This window comes from Panthera pardus, unplaced genomic scaffold (assembly GCF_024362965.1).
Source record: "Panthera pardus isolate Hobbes unplaced genomic scaffold, ASM2436296v1 HiC_scaffold_24, whole genome shotgun sequence".
Lineage (NCBI taxonomy): Eukaryota > Metazoa > Chordata > Mammalia > Carnivora > Felidae > Panthera > Panthera pardus.
This window is the reverse complement of record NW_026526810.1, coordinates 22003199-22025250: the sequence shown is the minus strand read 5'-3', so window position 1 is coordinate 22025250 and position 22052 is coordinate 22003199. Positions and strand designations below refer to the sequence as shown.

General features: G+C 43.6%; 1 protein-coding gene across 3 annotated transcripts in view; it reads left to right on the top strand.

The window, feature by feature from the left end:
• The window catches only part of SCAPER (S-phase cyclin A associated protein in the ER), a 504168-nt gene that overhangs the window by 471550 nt on the left and 10566 nt on the right, over positions 1-22052 (top strand). For all 3 annotated transcript variants that reach the window (XM_019441359.2, XM_019441358.2, XM_019441356.2), the window contains one exon: positions 1132-1281. In XM_019441359.2, the coding sequence (XP_019296904.1) occupies positions 1132-1281 (150 nt within the window). The remainder of the gene's footprint in view (positions 1-1131; positions 1282-22052) is intronic.

Sequence of the window (22052 nt, the reverse complement as noted above, 5' to 3'; positions counted from 1 at the left end):
TGCTGGACACAACTAATTAAATAAGGGCTGAGCTGAGAAGGTGTCACTACTTGATTTAAAGGAACAGAGCTCTCCTGAACCTCTTTGGGGCTTGAAAAACATTTTGTCTCAGGGCAATGAAACTGAGACAGAAGGCACTCTTAAAATTTAGCAGTAATTTTATTTCCACAATACTCATTAACAGGACTGGGTTTCACCACTGTTAGGCAAAGTGAATTCATTGAAACTTCTAAGCTGCTATGTATCTGACCTGGTTCAAGGCCGCCAAGACCTCAAATGAAGAGATGAGTTTAAAACGCTGCCTTTCCCCACAGGCCAGCAGTGGTGCTTCATTCCAGTGTCGGCTGCGAGTGTATTCTGTAGGCTTCGCCTCTCCCCTTTGCCCTCCTGTCGCTCTGTCTGTTTGACATGTTTATTAAATAGAAGCTTCAGGCTGCACAGACAGACTCAGGCTCTCCTCCTGCATCGCCCACCAACAACAGCCCTTTGCCTGTCTGGGGAAAGGATCCCAGAAGCCTCATAGTTGAGGGGGCTTCATGGTTTGTTTTTTTTGGGGGGTCAGGGTGTTGTGTTTTTTTACATTCTTTTGGGAACATTGGGTTTATAGGGCTGTTTATTTGAATAATAACCAGTTGTTATTTATATTGCTTTCCTGTTTGAACATAAGTAAATAATTAGAATTATATTTTTATCCCTGTGTTCAAGAAAATATTTTCTCCTTCAGAAAAAGAAAAGTATTAGAAGTTAGCTAAATGGTAACAGGAGATTCACAGGAGAATTTTAGCATTTTTATATTTTTCCACATTTTCTACAATGAGACTATTTGTACCATGGGAAAAAATAACTTCTTACAAATGGAATAAACAACTATGCTTTAGGTGGATAGTATGTCTTGATCCACAAAGTAAGAGTATTTCTCCATGTCTCTTTTCAGGTTAAATGTTACATTGATTATGGTCACTTATTAGAGCAAGAATCTCTAAACTGAACTGTCAATCATAGTGCTCTAGAAATTTCCTATGTTTTTCCGGCACCATGGCAGAAAGTGCACAGGGTCCAGTCTTGCTTTGTGATTTGCAGCCCTGCCTGTCCCTGGGATGGGGAGTTCTAACTGCTCCTTGTCTTTGTCAGTCTATTGTAGGGGCAGAGGGCTTGTCCCTTGCATTCCGGCATATCGCCAGCTCTCTACTGGGCCACTGCAGCCAAGTCTCCTGTGAAAGCCTCCTCCATGAGGTCATCGTCTGTGTGGGCTACTTCACTGTCAACCACCCAGATAACCAGGTAAGAGGCCCTGGACAGTTCCTCAGGCAGCTCCCCCAACACTGAGAGTGTGAGGTATTGGATTGAGAAAAGGCAGGCTAGCCTGCTGGAACCCATCTGTCCTGCGTGAGGCCCTTTAACCAGACTCCAAGGACACCTCTCTGCCTTATTCTACCCAAAGAGATTTGATCAGCACTAGATGAGCACTAAGGCTTCCTCTTAGAGTTATAAAAATAAAATTTTTTCAATAAAATATTCAGTACACAGAAGCATCTACTCCCTTACCACAGAGGTTCTGATGTTCTATCCATATATTTGTTTCGTTGTGATGAGGTAGAGTGCATCTTTCAGTTCGGGTCACTTTGCACGTAGCATTAGAGTCGGGTGCTTTATGAAGCCACTCTTGGCACTTGGCTTCTAGTTGCTTAGGGGGTGCTAGGTGGTGTTGGAGGGGGGCCTGAGAAAGCAGGACTTGGGCTTCTCCCCCTTGAGTCACTCAGAGTAGTTTCACTTTTAACTGTTTGGATTATGTGGTTTCCAAGCAAGATTTCATTTGTAAATAGGGTTCTGCTACTCTAAGAACTTGGGAAAACTGTTACCGATTTCGTAAAATAATAATAATGATGATGAGCACCTTATTTCTCTTCATTTTTAAAACCAGAGTAATGGCATAACTAACACATCAAATAGTAGTTCCTGATAGCCTCATTTATCTAAAACCTTCTGCAACCTCAACTGTATGGATTATAGCTGAGAAAAAGGCCTCTGGACAACCATTAACCCTCACTTCAAGCTTAATAAGTTTTATTTTAGGCACATCTCTAACAACCGTTTATTAGCCTGCAGCAAACTAGACCAGGGCAGGAGAAGGACAGGAGTTGGTTATAGTGACAAAGCCAAGTTCAAGGTGAGAGCGGGGAAAGAAAAAATAAAAATAAGGCAGCGCCGAGAACTCAGAAACCACAGCCATCTGGATGAAAGGAACACTAAACCCTGTATTTATTTCCGAGAAGATCTGGATGCCCCCAGTGCTAACCTTGAATGAGCATGGAGGCAAAATGTATGTTCTTTGCATTCCCTTTGAAGAAGGTTGAGGAGCATGCAGTCCATTCTGGAAAGAATTCCATAGTTAAAATATAGAAAATGTGGACCAGAACAAGTGTCATTTATAGAAAAGTTCCTCTTTTCCAGACACTGGTGCCAGGAGAACAGATCTTTTTCACCTCCCCCTCCCACCATGGGAGCATTCTGGAAGTGCTTTCCCCTTGCTAACACCCCCCAGGTAGCGATGCATTGTTCTTTCCAGGCCCAGCAGGTTCATAAGTCTCTTACAAGCTGCTCTCACCATCTGAGATAGCCACTGTTACCATTTTGGCAAGTTCCCTTACAGTCCTTATTCTGAATACTTTTTCCAGTTTTATTGAGATATAACTGACATACAGCTTTGTATCAGTTTTAGTGTACAAAGTGATAATTTGGTATGTGCATATTATACAAGATTAATACCACAGTAAGTTTAGTTAACATCCATCACTTCACATAGTTACAAACTTTTTTCTCATATGGTGAGAACTTTTAAGATGCACCATCTTAGCAACTTTTAAATGTATGTGTGATACAGTACTAGTCAACATGCTGTACACTACATCCCCAGAACATACTTATCTTAGAACTACAAGTTTGTACCCTATGACCACCTTCATCTGTTTCACATTCCCACCCTTCCATGAATATTTTACGTAGCTGAGATCATACTGTACATACATACTGTTATATCCTACTTTATACACTTAACATTACAGGTCTTCCTTTACTTACACTGGGGTTATGCCCCAATAAACCCATCAGAAGTTGAAAATATCTTAAGTGGAAAGTGCACTTAATACACCTAGCCTACTCTCAGGATGCTCGGAATACTTACATTAACCTACAGTTGGGTAAAATCGTCTAACACAAAGCCTGTCTTCTAGTACAGTGTTGAATATCTCATTTAGTTCATTGAATACTGCAGTGAAAGTGAAAAACCCAATGGTTTCTGGGTAGGGAATGGTTGTTAAGTAGACCAGTTGTTTACCCTCATGATCGCGTGGCTGACTGGGGGCCAGCTGGGAGCTGCCGCCACCCAGCATCACCAGAGAGTATCTTATCAGTAGCCTGGGAAAAGATAAAAATGCAAAGTACTGTTTCTACTGAATGTGTATCACTTTCATAAAATTCAAAAATCATAAGTCGAACCATCAGTCAGGCACTGTCTGTGTATCAAAACCATTCTTTGTGAATATCTATATTGAAGTATAGTTGACACACCTGTTGTGAATATCGTTTTGGCTGCAGGGCTCTATCCTGTGTAGACAGCCCGTAGTTTACCAAACTAATTTCCTGGGTTTTTTTATTTTTTAATGTTTATTTATTTGGGGGAGGGGCAGAGAGGGGAGAGAGAATCCCAGGCAGGCTCCATGCTGTCAGCACAGAGCCTGATGTAAGGCTCAAACTCATGAAACTGTGAGATCATGACCTGAGCTGAGATGAAGAGTTGGACAGTTAACCGACTGAGCCACCCAGGCACCTCCAATTTCCTGTTTTATACTTAAGTTGTTTATTATGTATCATGACACTATCTACTGGACTTGTAAAGAGGTCATCTGTGGATGTGAGAGTATTTTGCTGTGTTACAGTTCTACGGCAAGAGATAAGCTCCTTCACCATATCCGCATTTGGAGATGGTTTGAAACTTTTTGCTTAAGCCAACTCTGTTGTAATGAATTTGCTGAACTCAGAATTGTGTGGGATTTCAGAGAGTTTTTCTGCCAATGCCAGATCACAGACTGATCCTTTCCTACATATAAAGCACACCTCCTAAGTATCTGTGGGCTCACCAGAGTGAATGGGAAATGGGGTCAGGGGAACTGGCATTTGGAGATGCCATGACAGAGCAGTGACTGGACACGTTGGGGCAAGCGGAAATAGACTAAAAGGGCAGAGAGAGCACCAGGCAGCACAAGCAGGAGACAGGTGCGCTATGGCTTGTCATCTGGGGAAGAAGACACAGCAGCATTTGGAGATCATTGTTGAGAAGTGAGCTCACTAAGAGAAAGAAATTAGAAAAGGGAAAAAAGCCAGATCTTCTATTTTGACACCTAGCCTCCCAGAAAGATTGAATATTAAACTGGACATCCACTTCTGATTTGACGCAAGATCAGAGAAGTCAGTTCAGCCCCAAGGCAATTAATGAAAAGCAACAATCTATGAGAAGAAAGAATGTGATAAAAAGTAGAGGAGAAATCAGAAATCAATAGACTTATAGTAAGTGTCAAATACTGAGACACTGCATCTTATGGAGATGTGCTTTCTAAGCATAACCCCTGATGTTTGTAAAATCGTTGATACCGTTTTTCCCATCTGGTGCCTTTTGGACCTCATTAGCACTTCAGTGAGGACGTAAGTACATCAGGATGTAGTTCTGCCTCACATACAGGTAAGGGATTGGGATTTGAAGAGGTTATAAGTCCCCTGAAATGGTACAAAGAAATACAAAGATACAAAGAAAACTTTAGGTCCTGGGATGGTATAAATGAGCGTGTTTTATGAACACAAAATTGAACACAGTCTAGCAAAAGAAGGCCTGGGTTCTAACCCCCACTCTGCCACAAGCTCTGTGATCTTAAATCATTTTCCCTCTTGAGGCTTGAGCATGTTTGACTATACAAAGAGGTATACTGGTTCTGGAAATGACGGTGGTGATAGTGCACAATATTGTGAATGTACTTAATGCCACTGAATTGCAGGCTTAAAAATGGTTAAAATGGTAGGTTTTCTGTTATATATATTTTACCACAATAAAAAATGCTTTTTAAAAAAGGAAGTGGATTGTTCTAGATGACCTCCCTTGTGAATTCCAGGAGTCTGTGATATTTTAAAGGCTAAGATTAGAACCACAGACAGACGAGCATTCTGATCTCATGAGGACTCCAAGCCATTTTGTGGTTTTTCAGGTGCTCCTTGCCCTACTCTGGATCCTGTCAGCACCAGATGGCTTCATTAGCTGCCTGTCCACTCCATGGCAGTGAACCCTTAAAAGCTGCATATACCCTGGCTCCCCATATTAATAGAGGAGCTCCACTGACAAAACCAGTAAGCAGAGACTTACAGGTGAGATGTCAGGTGCCTTGCTCTGTGAAGCCATCTCTAGCCACAGTTGTTTCACCCACATCAAAGGGTTGTGCTCACCAGCTCGTGGCTGGGCTCCATGCCATCCAGCTGCATGGCAGGGGCTAGGGAGGGCAGAAATAACCCCAAGCTTACTAAGAGGATAACTGCTCATATCCCAGTAGAATTAGGGAGTTTTCTGTAACTAAACAGCTGATTGTTTATTTCATTCTAAAAACTTGTTTTACTAAATTCCCTTTCTAATCTCCCCAGTAATTTGCCAAGTGAGCGTTTGCTGAGGGGATGTGGTAAATTCAGCTTTAAGGTCTCATCCTTTAAGGTCATAGATTCATGGAATCTTCACCTGGAAAGGCTCTGAAATATCTAGCCCAGCTGCCTCATATTACAGGTGGAAAAACTGAGGCTCAGGGAGGAAAGGAATTGCCAAACCAAGAACTGGCACACCCAACTCACAACTTGCAGTCAAGTTCCTGCCCTTTCCACCTCTCTGTTCTTATGAAAGTGAATGTATTTAACCTGATGCCACATTCTCTAAATCGGAGGAATTTCAGAGGAAACATTATGATGCTCAATTCATTTAATGCTTCCGTATCATTAGTCAGTCATGTTAATTTGCAGGGCCTGTTTGTGCACAGTGGATCCTTTATTTTCTCCTGGGGAAACAGCTTGTGTCTTTAAAAGACAGGAGATTTTGAACTCCTGCTGCAGCCTAAGCCTGTTTTATTAGGTAACTGCTTTGCATAAAGGATTGGCACTTTTTATTTGCCACCATTTAGTCTATTAACTGCAAAGACAGCCCCCCTGATACCAAAGATGACTTCAGGGAAGAAACCTGGATAATAAAAATAATACCCTATTCTTGATGGACCCAATCATGTTTTCTATCGGGTTGCAGTTTCTAATTAAAATGTTTTTTTTAATCAAAAACTTCCTTGTATTTTATGGCAATTTCATGACTCTTTCTAAATCCCTTCCCATCTAATTATTATAATGAACATAATTAGTATGTGCTGTCAGCCCTTCACTTTATTTACATTTTATATTGGATAATTAAATGTGGTCTGATAATTAAATTAACTCGAATGACAGATTATTTGACTGCCTGCATATTACCGTATTGGGAATAAGCACCTTTGCATATTCATTTTAGTTAGTGACTTTTTCATTTGGAAAGACCCCATAGATCCTAGCTATCAGAACCAGAGTCTCTTGTGGCAGTTGAAAGGAAGGATCCCTGTGGCCCACCCTCCCCCATCCAGCTTCTCAGTAGAGAAGTCCTTGCAAATCATTTAATCATCTGCCCTGCACTGGACCAAAAGCTCTTGAATGCTTCTGGGGAATCAGAACGGACGAGTAAGGCTGGACAGTGAACCTTTTGAAACTAGATTCACCCTGAGCTGGGTGACATGCATTTCCCAGGTCTTTTGTAATTTGATGACTTAGTAAGAAAACTTAAACGTTCATTGACTAAACATATCTGAAATGTATCTATTGTACTCACCTCAGGCGTTTCCCTGCAAACAAAAACAGGGCACTTTCCTAGCTGTATACCATCTGCAGCTGAGGAAAGCAGACTGATGTCTTAAGAGTGGCAGTTTTCCAAAGCCCCAGTTCAGCCTTTAGAACTTTGAGAAGGGACCTAATTCCTACTCAAACATTCTTAACTTCACTTTGTTTTTCTCAAAGGCAGATGGTCCTAGGTCACACCCATTTGGTAAACTCCCCCGGCCCGGCCCGTGCGAGTCCATGAATGGGGTCTGCTGTGGTGGGCTCGGGGCAGAGTCTCCAGCGTTTGAGGACTTTCTATTCTCCCAGTGTTGGCAGCTCGTTCTTCAGCTGTCACACAAACATTCACCTTTCTGCATTATCTTTCTTTATGTGACAGATACAGTTCCTTTCATAAAATGAAAATGTATCACGTCTAAGGAAAGCTTAACAATTTCAACAATATAACCATTTGGCAGTTACTCTCTTTATATTTCAATACCAAAGAAAAATGTGGGATTTTTCCCCAAAAAGAGAACAACACTTTCCTAATTAAACTTAACTTCTGCCTAAACATTTAACACTTCTAGTGAGTGACCCAGCTAGTATTACGATGGAGAAATTTGCCAGTTAGCACTTTGGGCTGATTGTATTAAGTCACCAATTTCACAGAATCCGCATAAAAGACACCTTTTACTTCGGTCATCTCTTTGGATGAATTTTCCCATGCAAGAGTAGTTGGAACTACCACATGCTCATAGCACATAAACCACCTGAGAGGTTGTAGGGAACTCCTAGCCCCATTACCAGATCAACTGGAGTCGAAGGCAGTCCCACCAAGGAGCCCGCACTTCCACCACTCAGCATGAACACTGGCCACGGATACTTGTACTGAACTGAGAAAGAAACATTCTTCCCCCTGTGATTGGAATGGCTTCCTGATCTGTGACTCTTGCAGTTCCCACAGATCCTCCCGTCTGTGGTCAATGCAGCAGTAGTGAGGGTGGCACCCGAATGGATTCACATCTTGAATCAGTCTGCAGCTAAAGTTTTGAATTAGCTCTCCACTGGTTCTACAAGTCAGATGTCCTAGAGGATAAGAGCATAGGCTCTGAAGTCAGCTGGCTTAGAAATCCCTATCCTGCTCTATGCCAGCACTATGACTTCGGGCAAGTTACTGAACGCCGAGCCTGACTCCTAGTGAATGCTCATGAAAGGTAGCTGTTGCTACCCCTGCTTGCCCTGTCATCATCACCTTCATGACGCTGAATAATACACCTGATTCAGCAGTAGGCTAAACTCCTAATTCTTACGTAGTGATCTGAAACAAACAGGATTGTACAGATAAACTATCCTTCCTTTGCCAGTTTCCTCAGGTTCTCGTTTTTGAGGAACTCAGATCCAGAACATTGCAGTAAAATAACTGTTGTGAAATCTAACAGTAAAACTTTGAAGTAGGAAGCTAGCCATAGCTTTATCCCAGTTGGACTATGAAAAGTTGGGATCCCACGAAGGCCCTTCAGCAGCGACTATGAGACCAGGGGCATGAGTAGGGTCATTCTGAGGGCTAGTTTAATTTAACTGCAAGGTGGCATGAAGTTAATCATTCCTCTCAGTTCCATCCCAAGACTAGGCAGAGCCATGGAAGACACACAAGAGGAAGCTAAGAAAACCGTCAACACTCTCTTCCCAAGGTACCCAAACCCAGACCCTCTGAACAGGATGAATACTGTCAGGGCAGCTGTGTGCACAAACCTCAGTCATCCTTGCTCCCTTGAACGTCTTCTATTGGGACGTCAAACATGCATAAGAAAATGATGCCAAAGGGATATTTTGTCCAGAGTTTAACTCCTGACCAGTGATTATTCTAATTTTTCTGGGCCTGCCTTGGTCTTCAGTCACAGAGGAACTTTTTTCATAAATCACTGAGGTAGATTATAAAGAATTAATGTGCAGTGGAGCGCCTAGGTGGCTCAGTCGGTTGGGCATCCAACTCTTGATTTCAGCTCAGGTCATGATCTCACAGTTCATGAGTGTGAGCCCCGCGTCAGGCTCTGCCCCAACAGTACAGATTCTAATCTCCCTCGGGATTCCCTCCCTCCCTCTCTCTCTGCCCCTTCCCAGCTCATACACACAACACTCTTTCTCAGAATAAATAAACTTTAAAAAAAAAAAAAAAAAAGGATTAATGTGTAATCACAAAGAAAACACCACTCCTGAGATAGGAAATTTTATTAAGACCCTCATTAGTCACAAAAAGCCCACCACGATGGAACAAATGCTGGTGCGGCAGTCAGGATTGCTAGATCCTTCTACAGCTGCAGAGCTGACTGACCCTGGGCAAGTCACTGCCCTCTGGGCTTCAGTTTCCTGTCTGTAAAAAAGGGTGATTTGAAGGGCCCCTCCTACTCTGATAGAGGATGAAGTGTGAAGTCATGGCCAGACCAACATAAAAAGGTAGATTTAATCATTTTCATTTCTAAGTATAGTAATCACAAATATTCCACTCTAGCCACAGCTGGTCTCCTTGCTGTTCCACAAACACACCTCAAGCCTTTGTTCTAAGTGCTTTCTACTGAATACTTACCCTCAGAAAGCAACATGGTTTGGAGAGGCTTCCAAACTTTTTCCTCAGATATCATGTTATCAGGCCTTCTCTGACCACAGTATCTAAAACAGTTACATAAGCCTCATGGTCACTGTTTCCCCCTTACCTTGCTTTATTTTCTTCACACACTTATTACTTCCCACCATGTATTTCTTTTGTCCGTCTCCGCACTCCCACCCCCACAGCATCCCACTAGAATGTAAGCACCTTGAGAGCAGAGTCTTGTCTTCAGTGCCTGCAGCGGTGCCTGGCACATAGCGACTACCTAATAAACGTTTGTTGATTGAATGACTGGGTGTTGAGATGATACATTTCTCCTTAGGCATAATACTGCACAAAAGGTTAAAATGATCTCAGATTTTGAAAGATACAACACTTCTATTTTACTGACCAAACCTCCTGAACTCACTTCTAGCTAAAAATTTAAGAGCCATTTCTTTGGCACTATGGGTTACTTATCTTCAAATCTGTTCTAAAAGAAATGGCTTTGTTTTGTTTTTGCTGGAGCCAGTAGTTTTGACATCCAAAGGAAACTACGTGTTTAAAGGTTTGGCAAATATTGTGCTTGAGAACACAGTGGTGTGTGGAGAAAAGCTTTGGGGGTAGATCACATCCTAGCCCCTCATTTCCATTGGGTGGTAAACAGAGGCAGGCTGTCCTGAAGGTCGCCTTCACTGACTATAGCAGAGAGACAACAAGTCCTAACTCACAGGGTTGTTTTAAAGAGTAAATGTCATCCTGATCACTCAGGTCTCAGATTTGACTCTCAGCTATGCCTGTGGGGTCTTTGCTCACCAACGTGGTGCCATTGATTTGGTTTGCACGATTTGGTTTTTAAAAAAGGTTTTTGGGGCGCCTGGGTGTCTCTGTTGGTTAAGCATCTGACTTCTGATTTCAGTTCAGGTCATGATCTCACTGTTTGTGAGTTCAAGCCCCAAGTTTGGCTCTGTGCTGACGGCATGGAGCCTTCTTGGGATATTCTCATTTTCTCTCTCTCTCTCTCTCTCTCCCTCTCTCTCTCTCTCTCCCCCCCTTCCTCCCTCCCTCCCTCTCTCTCTGCCCCTCTGCCACTTGCTCTCTATCTCTCTCTCAAAATCAAAATAAATTTAAAAAAATAAATTCTTCTTAAAAAAAAAAGATTTTCAACAGTTATGACCCACTCTAAGAAAGCACACTGCAGGAAAATCTATACTTAAAGACCCCCAAACCACCATATCATTCAATTTAATAACATTTCCTAAGGGCCTCTTTAAATGTTTATCTTAAATCTCTTCACATGTAGTTCCTTTGAGAATATGTAGCTTTAGTGGGCCGTCAGATGCTGCACACCTTGTCAGAGAACCCGGTGTGTGAGAGCCCTGTCAGGGCAGCAGCCCATGGCTGGCCTCTGCTTCAAGGCATCACTAGTACATTTTTATAGCTTGTTGAGAGGATCATGGGCTCTGGAGCCTGGCAACCTAAGTTCTGATCCCAGCTCTCCCACTTACCAGCTCTGTGATCCTGGACAAACCACTTACATTTCTGGTGCCAGTTTCCTCACCTGTAAACTAGGGAAGCCATCAATAACATCACAGCCTTGTGCAAATTAAATTAGGCCATGCACATGGTGATTAGCACATTCCCTGGGCTGGAACAGATGTTGACTGTGATGTTATTGAAGTGATCATTGTCTGCCTCCTGATTCCCTGCTCTTAGTGGGAGAAGCCCAGGAGTGTGCCCTCGGTAAGCCCTGACACATGATATCAGCTTGGATAGGCCGTCTCTGCTGTCGGGGTGTGTTTCCCCACCCATGAAGAAGCTGCAGAAAGCTCTGCGTGTCTGCTGCCTACAGGGTTCCTCTGTGGACCCAAAAGAGGTAGATGCACCAGGGGTCCACTTGCAGATGCCTCTGGGCTGCCACTCCGTGCACTGCTCTGGTGTAGCTGCCAAGGGGCAGTGACTGGGAGGGTCAGTCCGGCTCTGTCCAGCTGCCAGTCCCCTTCCTAAGGTGCATGCCTCATGCAACTGGACATACCTGACAGGTGACAAACATATGCTTGTCTGGACAGCAGTGAAGGAGAATCTCCACTCACCACTTTGCATTGGAAAAGTAGGATGAAGGAAGACCTCACACCCAGATCATTCTTTTTTGTACAGGCAACTGCTAAACTGAAAACACACCACGGAGATCACTCAGAGGTGCATTGAGATTGTGTTAGGAAAAGAAACTGGAAAATGGCTCACATGAATCACTGTGAACATTTAATGGGTCTTAATTGGAACCTTATCCTACTGTACTTAGAGCAGGGAGATGAAAGCAAAAGAAATCTGAGAGACCATTTATTTCACTCGAGAAAGCAGTAAACTGAAACTACAAAAAGATTTGACTACTATTATATTTTTATGATTAAATAAAATTGTCATAGACTGGTGCTGGTGAGCCCATAAATGCTCCATGGAATGCATCCATGCTCTCTGACTGCTGATAGGATGTGACCAGAAAATCTATCAGCCTGTGCTCTGCATTTATTAACCCTGCTGTTCTCACACCACCCAAGGTTTGACCCAAAGCTCTCCTCCCAGGAATGGTCCAAAGCCCACTTGGAGTATTTGTGTTTTAAGGCATCATTAAATGCATTACCCACCCCCCTCCCTACCCACCCCCCCCCCCCCACACACACACACATCCTGTTGGTCTGTGATGGACATAATCTTTCCAGTATTATGTGTGTCTGTGAGCGTGTGTGTAATTATAAGTTCTCTTTTCTTAAAGAAGTGACTTTAGAAAATCAGAATAGCTACTAGTTGAGAATTTGTGGGCAACATGTTTTGTATGATGATTCTTTTATTCATTCTTAAGAAAAACAATAAGCTTTTTTTTAACCACATTTAAATGTAATATCTGTGTGGGTATAGGCAGCATAAGGTGCTTATGTACGTGAATGCTCATAGCACAGGATTATATTATTTCTGCAAGTTCACAGGCCTTTAGAGACCATTTAGTCCAACTCCCCTCATTGCCAAAGAGGAGTAGGACTTGAGCCCAAAATCACTGGAATCAAGCCTTCTGACATATTATCTAAGGCTTTCTGCGACTAGCCTTCCCACTCACTCCCCCTTTCCCCACTCTATGGTAGATGGCACACAGGTAATGCACGTAAACAGAAAACCCAAAATAAAATAGTCCCTCGAATGTATGATGATGAGTCTGTGTCATTTACAAGGTCTGTGCTCTTTAGACAAGGTTCTTTCTCAAACATAAATTAAAATTAAAATTTGGGTATAGTCCCTGACAGATTATACAGTCCGTGACTTTAAGGGTGAGCCAAGTGTTTGAGATAATCTAGCCCAACCTTCTTGTGCTGCAAATGTGTTTGAAGGGAATTTAGAACATGCTTTATTTGAAAGGTAACTCTTCTCACAGAATAGACAACATAAAAGAAGGAAAAAGAAGCTCTAACACAGAACAGAATGCTGGAGGTGACTTATTCTTGGGGAAATGCCAGTACTGTGAGCTTTGTGTCCATATGAGCATTCATCACTCATTCCTTCTCTCATATATCCACTTTTGCTAAATGCCCAGCCTCTATCAAATCACGTGCTGGGAGACGCGGAAATGAATACAATCTAGACCTTGTCCTGTGGAACCCACAGCCTAGGAGCAGTGCTGTCAGTGCAGAGACTCAATCCTTCCTTCAGCAAACACTTAACCAGTACCTGCAGTGGTCCAGGCACTGTTCTAGACACCCAGGATCCAGTGGGAAACAACATAGACAAAGCCCCTGCCCTCAAGTTGCTGACATTCTGGGAGGGAAGGGAAGGGAAGACCATAAATAAATGTGGATCTATGCTAGAGGTTCCTCTTAGAGATCGTTCATGGTGGAGGTGGCGCTTTGGCTGATATCTGAAAGTAAAGCAGGGGTGCCTGGGTGGCTCAGTAGTCAAGCGTCCTCCTTCAGCTCAGGTCATGATCTCACAGTTCGTGGGTTTGAGCCCCATGTCAGGCTCTGTGCAGACAAGCTCGGAGCCTGGAGCCTGCTTTGGATTCTGTGTCTCCCTCTCTCTCTGCCCTTTCCTGCTCATGCTCTGTCTCTCTTGCTCTTGAAAATAAAATTAAAAATTAAAAAAAAAAAGTAGAACAGATATTTACTGGGCAGCAAGGTAAGAAAGACCTTCAAGGCATAGGAAAGACCATAAGCAGAGGTACAGGGATGTAAAATAGCCTGGCAGGTTCAGGTTCAGCTGTTCATTCTGACCAGAGCTTAGGAGGCAGGAGAAGGAATAAGAGCTAAGAGTAAACAAGCAGGCCAGGCCCAGGTCTTGAAGGGACGTTATGTGCTAGATCAGGAACTTGGGAATTTTCACCTCTAGGAAATAATGAGAAGCCCCTAAATATTACTAGCAGGAGATGATATGTTCAAAGTATGTCTCAAAGTCATTTCAGTATGTGGAAAATAGGAAGGTAGGCATTAAGGACTTTCCTACTGGAGCCCAAGAATTGAACAGAAGCCCCTGGTTCTGAAGCATCATTCTAACCTATAGGAGCACAATGATGTTTGAGGAAGCAGTCTGCCCAGATGCCTCTTTTGCATCCCTTTGCTGGTGGTAACCTATTTCCCTGAGGAAGCAGAGAACAAACAAGGCACTCACTTGCTTCTCACTCAGTTTCCCTGGAGGGACACAGTAGGACAGCCACTCACCCCTTACTATATGAGGAGACCCTTGTTTCTGGAGGATCACCTGCTCTCCAAAGCTTGTGAGAGACCACACCCCCAACTACTGGCTTTAGTTAGTCCTCCTGACCCTGGCTGCTTTCCTCCCTTTCTCCCTTCTTCCCTCTCTCTCCTTCCTCCTTGACACTGTGCTGGGGCTTGACAGCAATGAATCCCTGGGACCACCAGGAAAGAAGGCTAGTGCTTAAAGGGCCTACCTCCCACACAGTCTGCCAAGATCTCTGCATTTAATCTCAGCCTAGAAATCTATTTTATGGCAGAAGCAAGTTTGGGAGGAGAGAGAAACTTATGTGCAGTGCTAACCAAAGGATTCTATGTGTTTCTCTGCTCGGAATTTGATTTGCTTATGTATGTGGACAGACTCTCCAAATTTTTCTCCCATGTTATTTAAATAAAGCCACTTCTACACCCTCCCTACTCTACCCGCAAGGCATCAGATGAGAGAAACAAGGTGTGTGTGTTGGGGGCATGCCATTTTCTTTATATGATTCATAGAGGTCACTGGCTTCAAGGCCCCTCCTGTCCTGTTGTTTCTGTCCTGGGCCTGGGCTTTGGGTCTGATAAGACTGGTCAAGAGTGATGTGGACAGAGAGGCTTGGCCTGGCCACCGTGGCTGCTGCCTCTTCACCCCAGCATTGTAGCAGGACCAGTTTTATGGAGAGGAATGTAACAACTCCTTTGTTTTGGTCCTGCTAGAAAAAATAGTCTTTGTTCCAATGATTTACAGATTCTCTCTGCTGTCTCTTTTAATGAATTTAGATGTCTAGACACCTATTTTTGCCCCTCTGTTGAGGATATCTTGTCTCTGACAAGAAAATGAGAAAAGCAAAACAAGAATTCTTAGGCATTAAGAATTTGCCTCAGTGAGATTTAACTGTTTGTACACACATCTGTGCTACTTTATACTCCACTCACCCTACCACACTGACACAACTGGTTGGACCTTAGGTTTAACAGACCAGCTCACAACACTTGCTGAAAGAGGCTGCCCCTGACCCGCCCTGCCCCTGCTGTCTGTACTGTTGTGCGAAGAGGCTGGTGAATTCCATAGGGTGCTGGCCAAAATACCCAGTCGGCTATTCTTGCATATCCAAAGATGGTGTCCCCTGAGGACCTTGAAGGCCCTGGCCTGAGTACCCAAGGCCCTGATAGGGTAGGTATAGGCCCCCTGGAGCTGGGTTTAGGAACCAAAGCTCATTCATTCATTCCCCTAATACTTACTAAGCACCTGTTGTTCGCCATGCACTGTGCTAGGCACCATGCCAGATACTAGGAATATAGCAGTAAATAAAAGGGACATAGCCCCTGTCCCTACAGAGTTTAAAGCCTTAAGACTGTTGAAAACTGGGGATTCACATCTGTCTTCCTTTGCCTAAACAGGTGTTCATATGTGTGGAGCCAGGCAGGGCTATGTGTGTGGTTCTGTCTTTTGGTCCATGGCAGACATAGGGCTGGGGTCCTGAGGACAAACGTATTTAGAAACTTGCCAGCGGGCATTCTGAGAAAAAAAAAAAAAATGCAGAGCTTTCTAAAACCACTGATGAAATTCCTCCTAAATAAGGGGGAAATTCAGGATCACTCTTAGATCTTAGCAAAATCAGCAGGATTCAGAGTATAAGTAGGTAAAACTGAACTTGACCATTTTCTGTTTTCTTTTTTTTTTTTCTTCTTATTTTTTTTTTTTAATTTTTTTTTCAACTTTTTTTATTTATTTTTGGGACAGAGAGAGACAGAGCATGAACGGGGGAGGGGCAGAGAGAGAAGGAGACACAGAATCGGAAAGAGGCTCCAGGCTCCGAGCTGTCAGCCCAGAGCCTGACGCGGGGCTCGAACTCACGGACCGCGAGATCGTGACCCGGCTGAAGTCAGACGCTTAACCGACTGCGCCACCCAGGCGCCCCGACCATTTTCTGTTTTGTTTCCTTGAAAGTACATGATTTCTGGAGAGCTGAAAATTTTATGATAATACACCATGGTTGTATCTATGATTGACAGGTAGACACACCCATACATACTTGCCTACGTAGGCAAGAAACTGCTACAAAACCTTTTTCTATCTTATTGTTGTTATTTAGTATCATAGTTATGGTATTGTCAGGGAAGAAGCTGTTCCCATATAAGTGAACTTGGAGATGACCAAAATTACCTTTAAAACATGATATGTATTTAACGTGAACTATTTGTGATCATATTTTAAATATTATAGTTTCCTGGGGGTTAAGTGTCCAACTTTAGCTCAGGTCATGATCTCACAGTTCATGAGCTCAAGCCCCACATCAGGCTCTGCACTGACAGCTCAGAACCCAGAACCTGCCTTGGATTCTGTATCTCCCTCTCTCTCTGCCCCTCCCCAGCTTGCACTCTGTTCTTGTCTCTCTCTCTCTCAAAAATAAACATTAAAAAATGTTTTAGACAAGGGGCACCTGGGTGGCTCAGTCGGTTGAGCGTCCGACTTCGGCTCAGGTCATGATCTCACAGCTCATGAGTTTAAGCCCCTCGTCAGGCTCTGTGCTAACAGCTCGGAGCCTGGAGCCTGCTTCCGATTCTGTGTCTCCCTCTGTCTCTGCCCTAACCCACTCGCATTCTGTCTCTGTCTCTCTCGAAAATAAATAAACATTAAAAAAATTTTTTTTAATTTTTTTAGACAATATTAGTTTCCTTCCTTCTTAAACTTAAATTATACTTAATACATTATATGTTTTCTTAAAATAAATATCTACTATAGTGTTAGGCACATGAGGATTACCATGTGTGCGGAAGCAAATATTTAAAGTGTAGAGTACTAAGTAAAGGTAATGGGTGATAATTAATAAGATACTTTACTACCATATGGTAATGTTCTCAAAACCAACTGAAAAGAGTAGGGATATTTAGTCTTCTACTGAGTGGTTCTAGGCAACTTTTTGAAATTTCATTTCTGCTCAAAATAATTTTAATTCCCACCTCTTCACTTATTAGTGTCAGCTGATGCTTCTTCCTGTTGTCAGTGTACCTAACTCCAGAAGTCTCCTAATTTGCTGACTCCAACTATCCTAGGCCAGAAAACCACTTTTACTAGACTTGCTTCTGAAACGTGAATTGGTAGACTGAACTGGAGCTTGTAGAACTTTCTTGTGAGTGATTGACACGGATTTCGTGGAAAGACCGGGCACTCTTGAAGGCAGGGATGTCTGACTTGCCACTACCCCATTCCAGGTGCCTTGTACTGCACTTGGCCAGAGTAGATGCTCAGTAAACATTTGATGAATAGACTAATTTGTCTGCTCAGAGGCCTGCTTGCTCACTTCCTGGTTCTGGGCTGAATTCCAGGTAGTCACAGTTGCAGGAAAGGGGCCCTCTGGGTGAGGTGAGGCCAGCTATTTTCCATTTGTACAACAGGATGGACTCTCCACAGGCCTTCCTAGCCACTCTCCTTGGATCCTGCAAAATACGCACAGCAGTTATCCTTTTACAGATGGGAAATCTACACACTCTCCCTAGGCCCACTGCGTTTCTAGACCAGACTTATGACTACTCAGTACCCCACCTCCACTTTCCTCTTTTTCTGTTTTAAATTTAAGTGTTAGGAAAGACCTTTCAGCTTATACCAAGGATTAACATTGTAAGTATATTATACACGATAGCATTTGTTTCAAAAGTATAAGACAGGCTTTGCAGGCACTCAAAACTCAGAAGACAGCCGGCTGCAAGGCCGTCACAAGCCAGTGCTCGCTGTACGGCCACACGTCCCAGCAGTCCGCTCCCGAGAGTCTGGCTCTCCCGCCAACCCTCCTCTCTTTCAGATTCTTATGTCTGATGATTTGAGGCAAACCCTTGGCACCACCCAGCACTGTCAAGAACTGGCTATTCAATACCTCGCCAAGCAGAATATAGGTTTTTGAAGAAAGGTCTTTTGTGTTGGTTTAATCTGTGTATGTTGGTTGGTTTAGTCTGTGCAGAATGGCAATGTGTCATCCTCATCTTCATGTGGGCTGGCAGAGGTGTGCGAGAAGCTGGCTGGCAGCCAGCCGTGGGAATGAACTCAGGCCCCGCGACAGAAAGCCCCTGTATCCAGGAAGGGGCGGACTCAGTCTGATAGCCCTGGATGGGTCTGGGAGGTGAGAAGCCAGGACTCAGTCATAGGAGTTTTCCATGCCCAGCTCCACCAATGACTGGCTGGGGGACCTGGGGCAAGTCTCTTGAACTTTCTGAATGTTGGATTTCTTTTTATAAAAGAGTATCATCATCCCTGTCTGCCCACTTTCAGAGAGCGTTTAGAGACTCAGATGATGTAGGGGCTTTATAAACTACTGAGCACTGTCTCTGCCAGTGACCGGCTTTATGTTGTGGTGGGTGTTGCTGAGGTTCTAGCAATGCAGTGTCCTACAAGACTTTGGATTTCTTCACACCAAATGAGACAGCACTCAATACTCACAAAGGGAGGATCTTTTCCAGACCCGTCCTTATAACCAGGCTAAGGAGCCCTGAATTGGTGCTTAGGACCCTGAGGTCCCCAAGCCTAACTTCCTTCTAGGGTAGAAGACAAACAAAGTTCATTATTTAGGGGTGTCTTGATAGGCAGTTGGGGCTGCAATAACAAAGTACCATAGACTGGCTTATAAACAAGACAAATTTGTTTCTCAGAGTTCTGAAGTCTGTGAGTGTAAAATCAGGATGCCAGTCTGCCTGGGTTCTGGGGAGGGCACCCTCCCAGGTTGCAGACTGACAGCTTTTTGTATTCTCACATGGCAGAAAGAGCCCTGAGGGCTCCCTGAGGTCTCATTTATAAGGCACTAATCCCATTCATGAGATCTCTGTCCTCATCCTAATCACCTCCCAAGGGCCCCACCTCCTGATGCCATCACATTGGGAGTTAGGGTTTCAATGTATGAATGGAGGAGGGACACAAACCTTCATCCTGTGAGAAGGGACTAGATATGCAGACGTAAGGCAACATGATGTGAAGATCATTGAAACCTCCAAGTTAGAAAATGGCATCTGTATCTAATAAGAGATGTGGTATGATTCTTCCCCAAGGCAAGTCACAGATGAATTTGTGAAGTAGGAAGCCTCTGACATTTTGATTAATTCTTTCCGTAATTCACGTGCCCAGCACTTGCCCAGCACTCCGGGAGCACAATGGAGCACTAGATAGCAAAAGACACAGTTTCTGCCCTTTGGGAACCCGGAATTAAGCTACACAACTCCGATTGTGATAGCTGCTGCCACATCTTTGGGGTTGAAAAGGAAAGGCTGTCTCTGGCTGTGCTGCCTGGGCAGACTTCCTGGGCTTAAGGATTTCCTTAAGTGCTTCGAGGGAAGCTCATCCTGGGTCTGAATCAGGAACCCACAACACAAGCCTATTAGCTTTAGTCCTTCCTGTTCTGCTTTTAGATTGATGAGTCTAGCACAACAGCCTCAAGACACACACACAGTAAGCTAAGCCTCTCTTTCTCTGTACCACTTACCAGTGTTTCTTGGACTGTGCTTATGCTGGGATTTTCTTTTCAGAGCTGTCAAAATGCACTTCCTACCCCACCACCACAAGATCCTGGCTGGCATCCCCAGCTCTGTTTGCATATCTCTCTCCTGTGCAAGCAGGGCCAGGGAGGGGCCGCAGAAATGGCTTCCCGGGGTAGCATGAAGCTTATTGGTGAGTCCCAGCCAGAATTCAGGGCCTGCTGCTGTCCGACCCCCATTCTGATGAGGGTGGGATGATGGAAAGCATTCATTAGGCCTCATGCCGGGAGGGGACTTCTGGTCCTACTAGTATATGGAAGGCAGATCCAACAGGAGAAGACTTGGAGCAGCAGAACTGGTGAACTAACCAAACACTCATAACTAATAATGTTTTTCATGTTGTGGTCACAGACTCTGTCTCATTTGCTCCTCACCTAAACCCTGAAGGCTGCCATCTATCTCTTTTTTCTTTTCTTTTATTCCAGTGTAGTTAGCATAGAGTGTTATATTAGTTTCAGGTGTACAATATAGCAATTCAACATTCTGTACTCTGTGCTCATCATAAGTGTACTCCCCACCACCTGTTTCACCCATCCCCCCACCCATTTCCCTGCTGGTAACCATCACTTTGTTCTCTATAGTTAAGAGTATGTTTTTGGGGGGCGCCTCGGTGGCTCAGTCGGTTAAGCGTCTGAGTTCGACTCAGGTCATGATCTCACAGTTTGTGGGTTCGAGCCCCATGTCAGGCTCTGTGCTGACAGCCTGGAGCCTGTTTCGGATTCTGTGTCTCCCTCTCTCTCTCTGCCCCTCCCCTGTTCACGCTCTGTCTCTGTCTCAAGAATAAATAAACATTTAAAAAGAAAAAAGAGTATGTTTTTGGTTTGTCTTTTTTTTTCTTTGTTCATTTGTTTTCTTTCTTAAATTCCATGAACGAGTGTAATCATGTGGTATTTGTCTTTCTCTGACTTCTTTCACTTAGCATAATACACTCTAGCTCCATCCACATTGTTGCAAACGGCAAGATGGCTGAGTAATATTCCATCACATATGTATGCCTCTTCTTTATCTATTTATCTATCAAAGGACACTTGGGTTGCTTCCATAATTTGACTATTGTAAATAATGCTGCAGTAAACATAGGGGTGCATGCATCTTTTCGAATTAGTGTTTTTATATTCTTTGGGTAAATACCCACTCGTGGAATTACTGGATCATATGGTAATTCTGTTTTTAATTTTTTGAGGAACCTCCATGCTGTTTGCCAGAGTGGCCTCACCAGTTTACATTCCCACCAGCAGTGCAAGAGGGTTCCCCTTTCTCCACATCCTCTCCAAACTTGTTTCTTATGATTTGGTTTGTGTGTGTGTGTGTGTGTGTGTGTGTGTGTGTGTGTGTGTGTTGTTTTTATTTTAAAGGGAGCATGCATGAGCGGGGGAGGGGGTAGAAGGAGAAAGAGAATCTTAAGCAGGCTCCACACTCAACACAGAGCCCAGTGCAGGGCTCTATCCAATGACCCTGGGATCATGAGCCAAAACCAAGAGTCAGAAGTTTAACCAACTGAGCTACCCAAGCACCCCTCTTATGTTTTTTATTTCAGCCATTCTGACAGGTGTGAGGTTCTATCTCACTGTGGGTTTGATTTGCATTTCCCTGATGTTGTGTGATGATGAGCATCTTTTCATTTTCTGTTGGCCATCTGGATGCCTTCTTTGAGGATATATCTGTTCATGTCTTCTTCCCATTTTTTAATTCAGTTATTTGTTTTTTGGGTATTTGCATAAGTTCTTTATACATTTTGGATGCTAAACCCTTATATCATTTACAAATATCTTCTCCCAGTCAGTAGGTTGTCTTATAGTTTTGTTGATTGTTTCCTTTGCTGTGCAGAATTATCTATCCCTATTTTATGGAAAGGACCCTGAGGCTCAAATTAGTTAGCTAACCAGAGCCAGAATTAGAGCCCAGGGCTACCTAATAGCAAGCATCCTTGAGCCTGTCGATTTGTGGCTTATGGCCACTGAGAGACAAATGACCCATCTGAAATATACATGGTTAGAGAGGGCAGTCTTTCTAGTGAAACATTATTCTGACCAGGGGCAATGAGAAATCAGCTGTGCTGTAGACTGAATCATATGCCCCCAAAATTCATATTTTGTACTCTAACCCTCAGTGTGACTGTACTTGGAGATTGGGCTGTTAGAAACTACTTATGATTAAATGAAGTCATAAGGGTGGGGTCTTAATGAGATAGGATTGGTGGCCTTATAAGACTAGGAAGACAGATCTCTCCTTCCATGCATACTCGCCAAAGAAAGGACAGATGGAGGTGTCAGTCTGCAAACCAGGAAGAGAGCTTTCATCAACCCTGCTGACACCCTGAT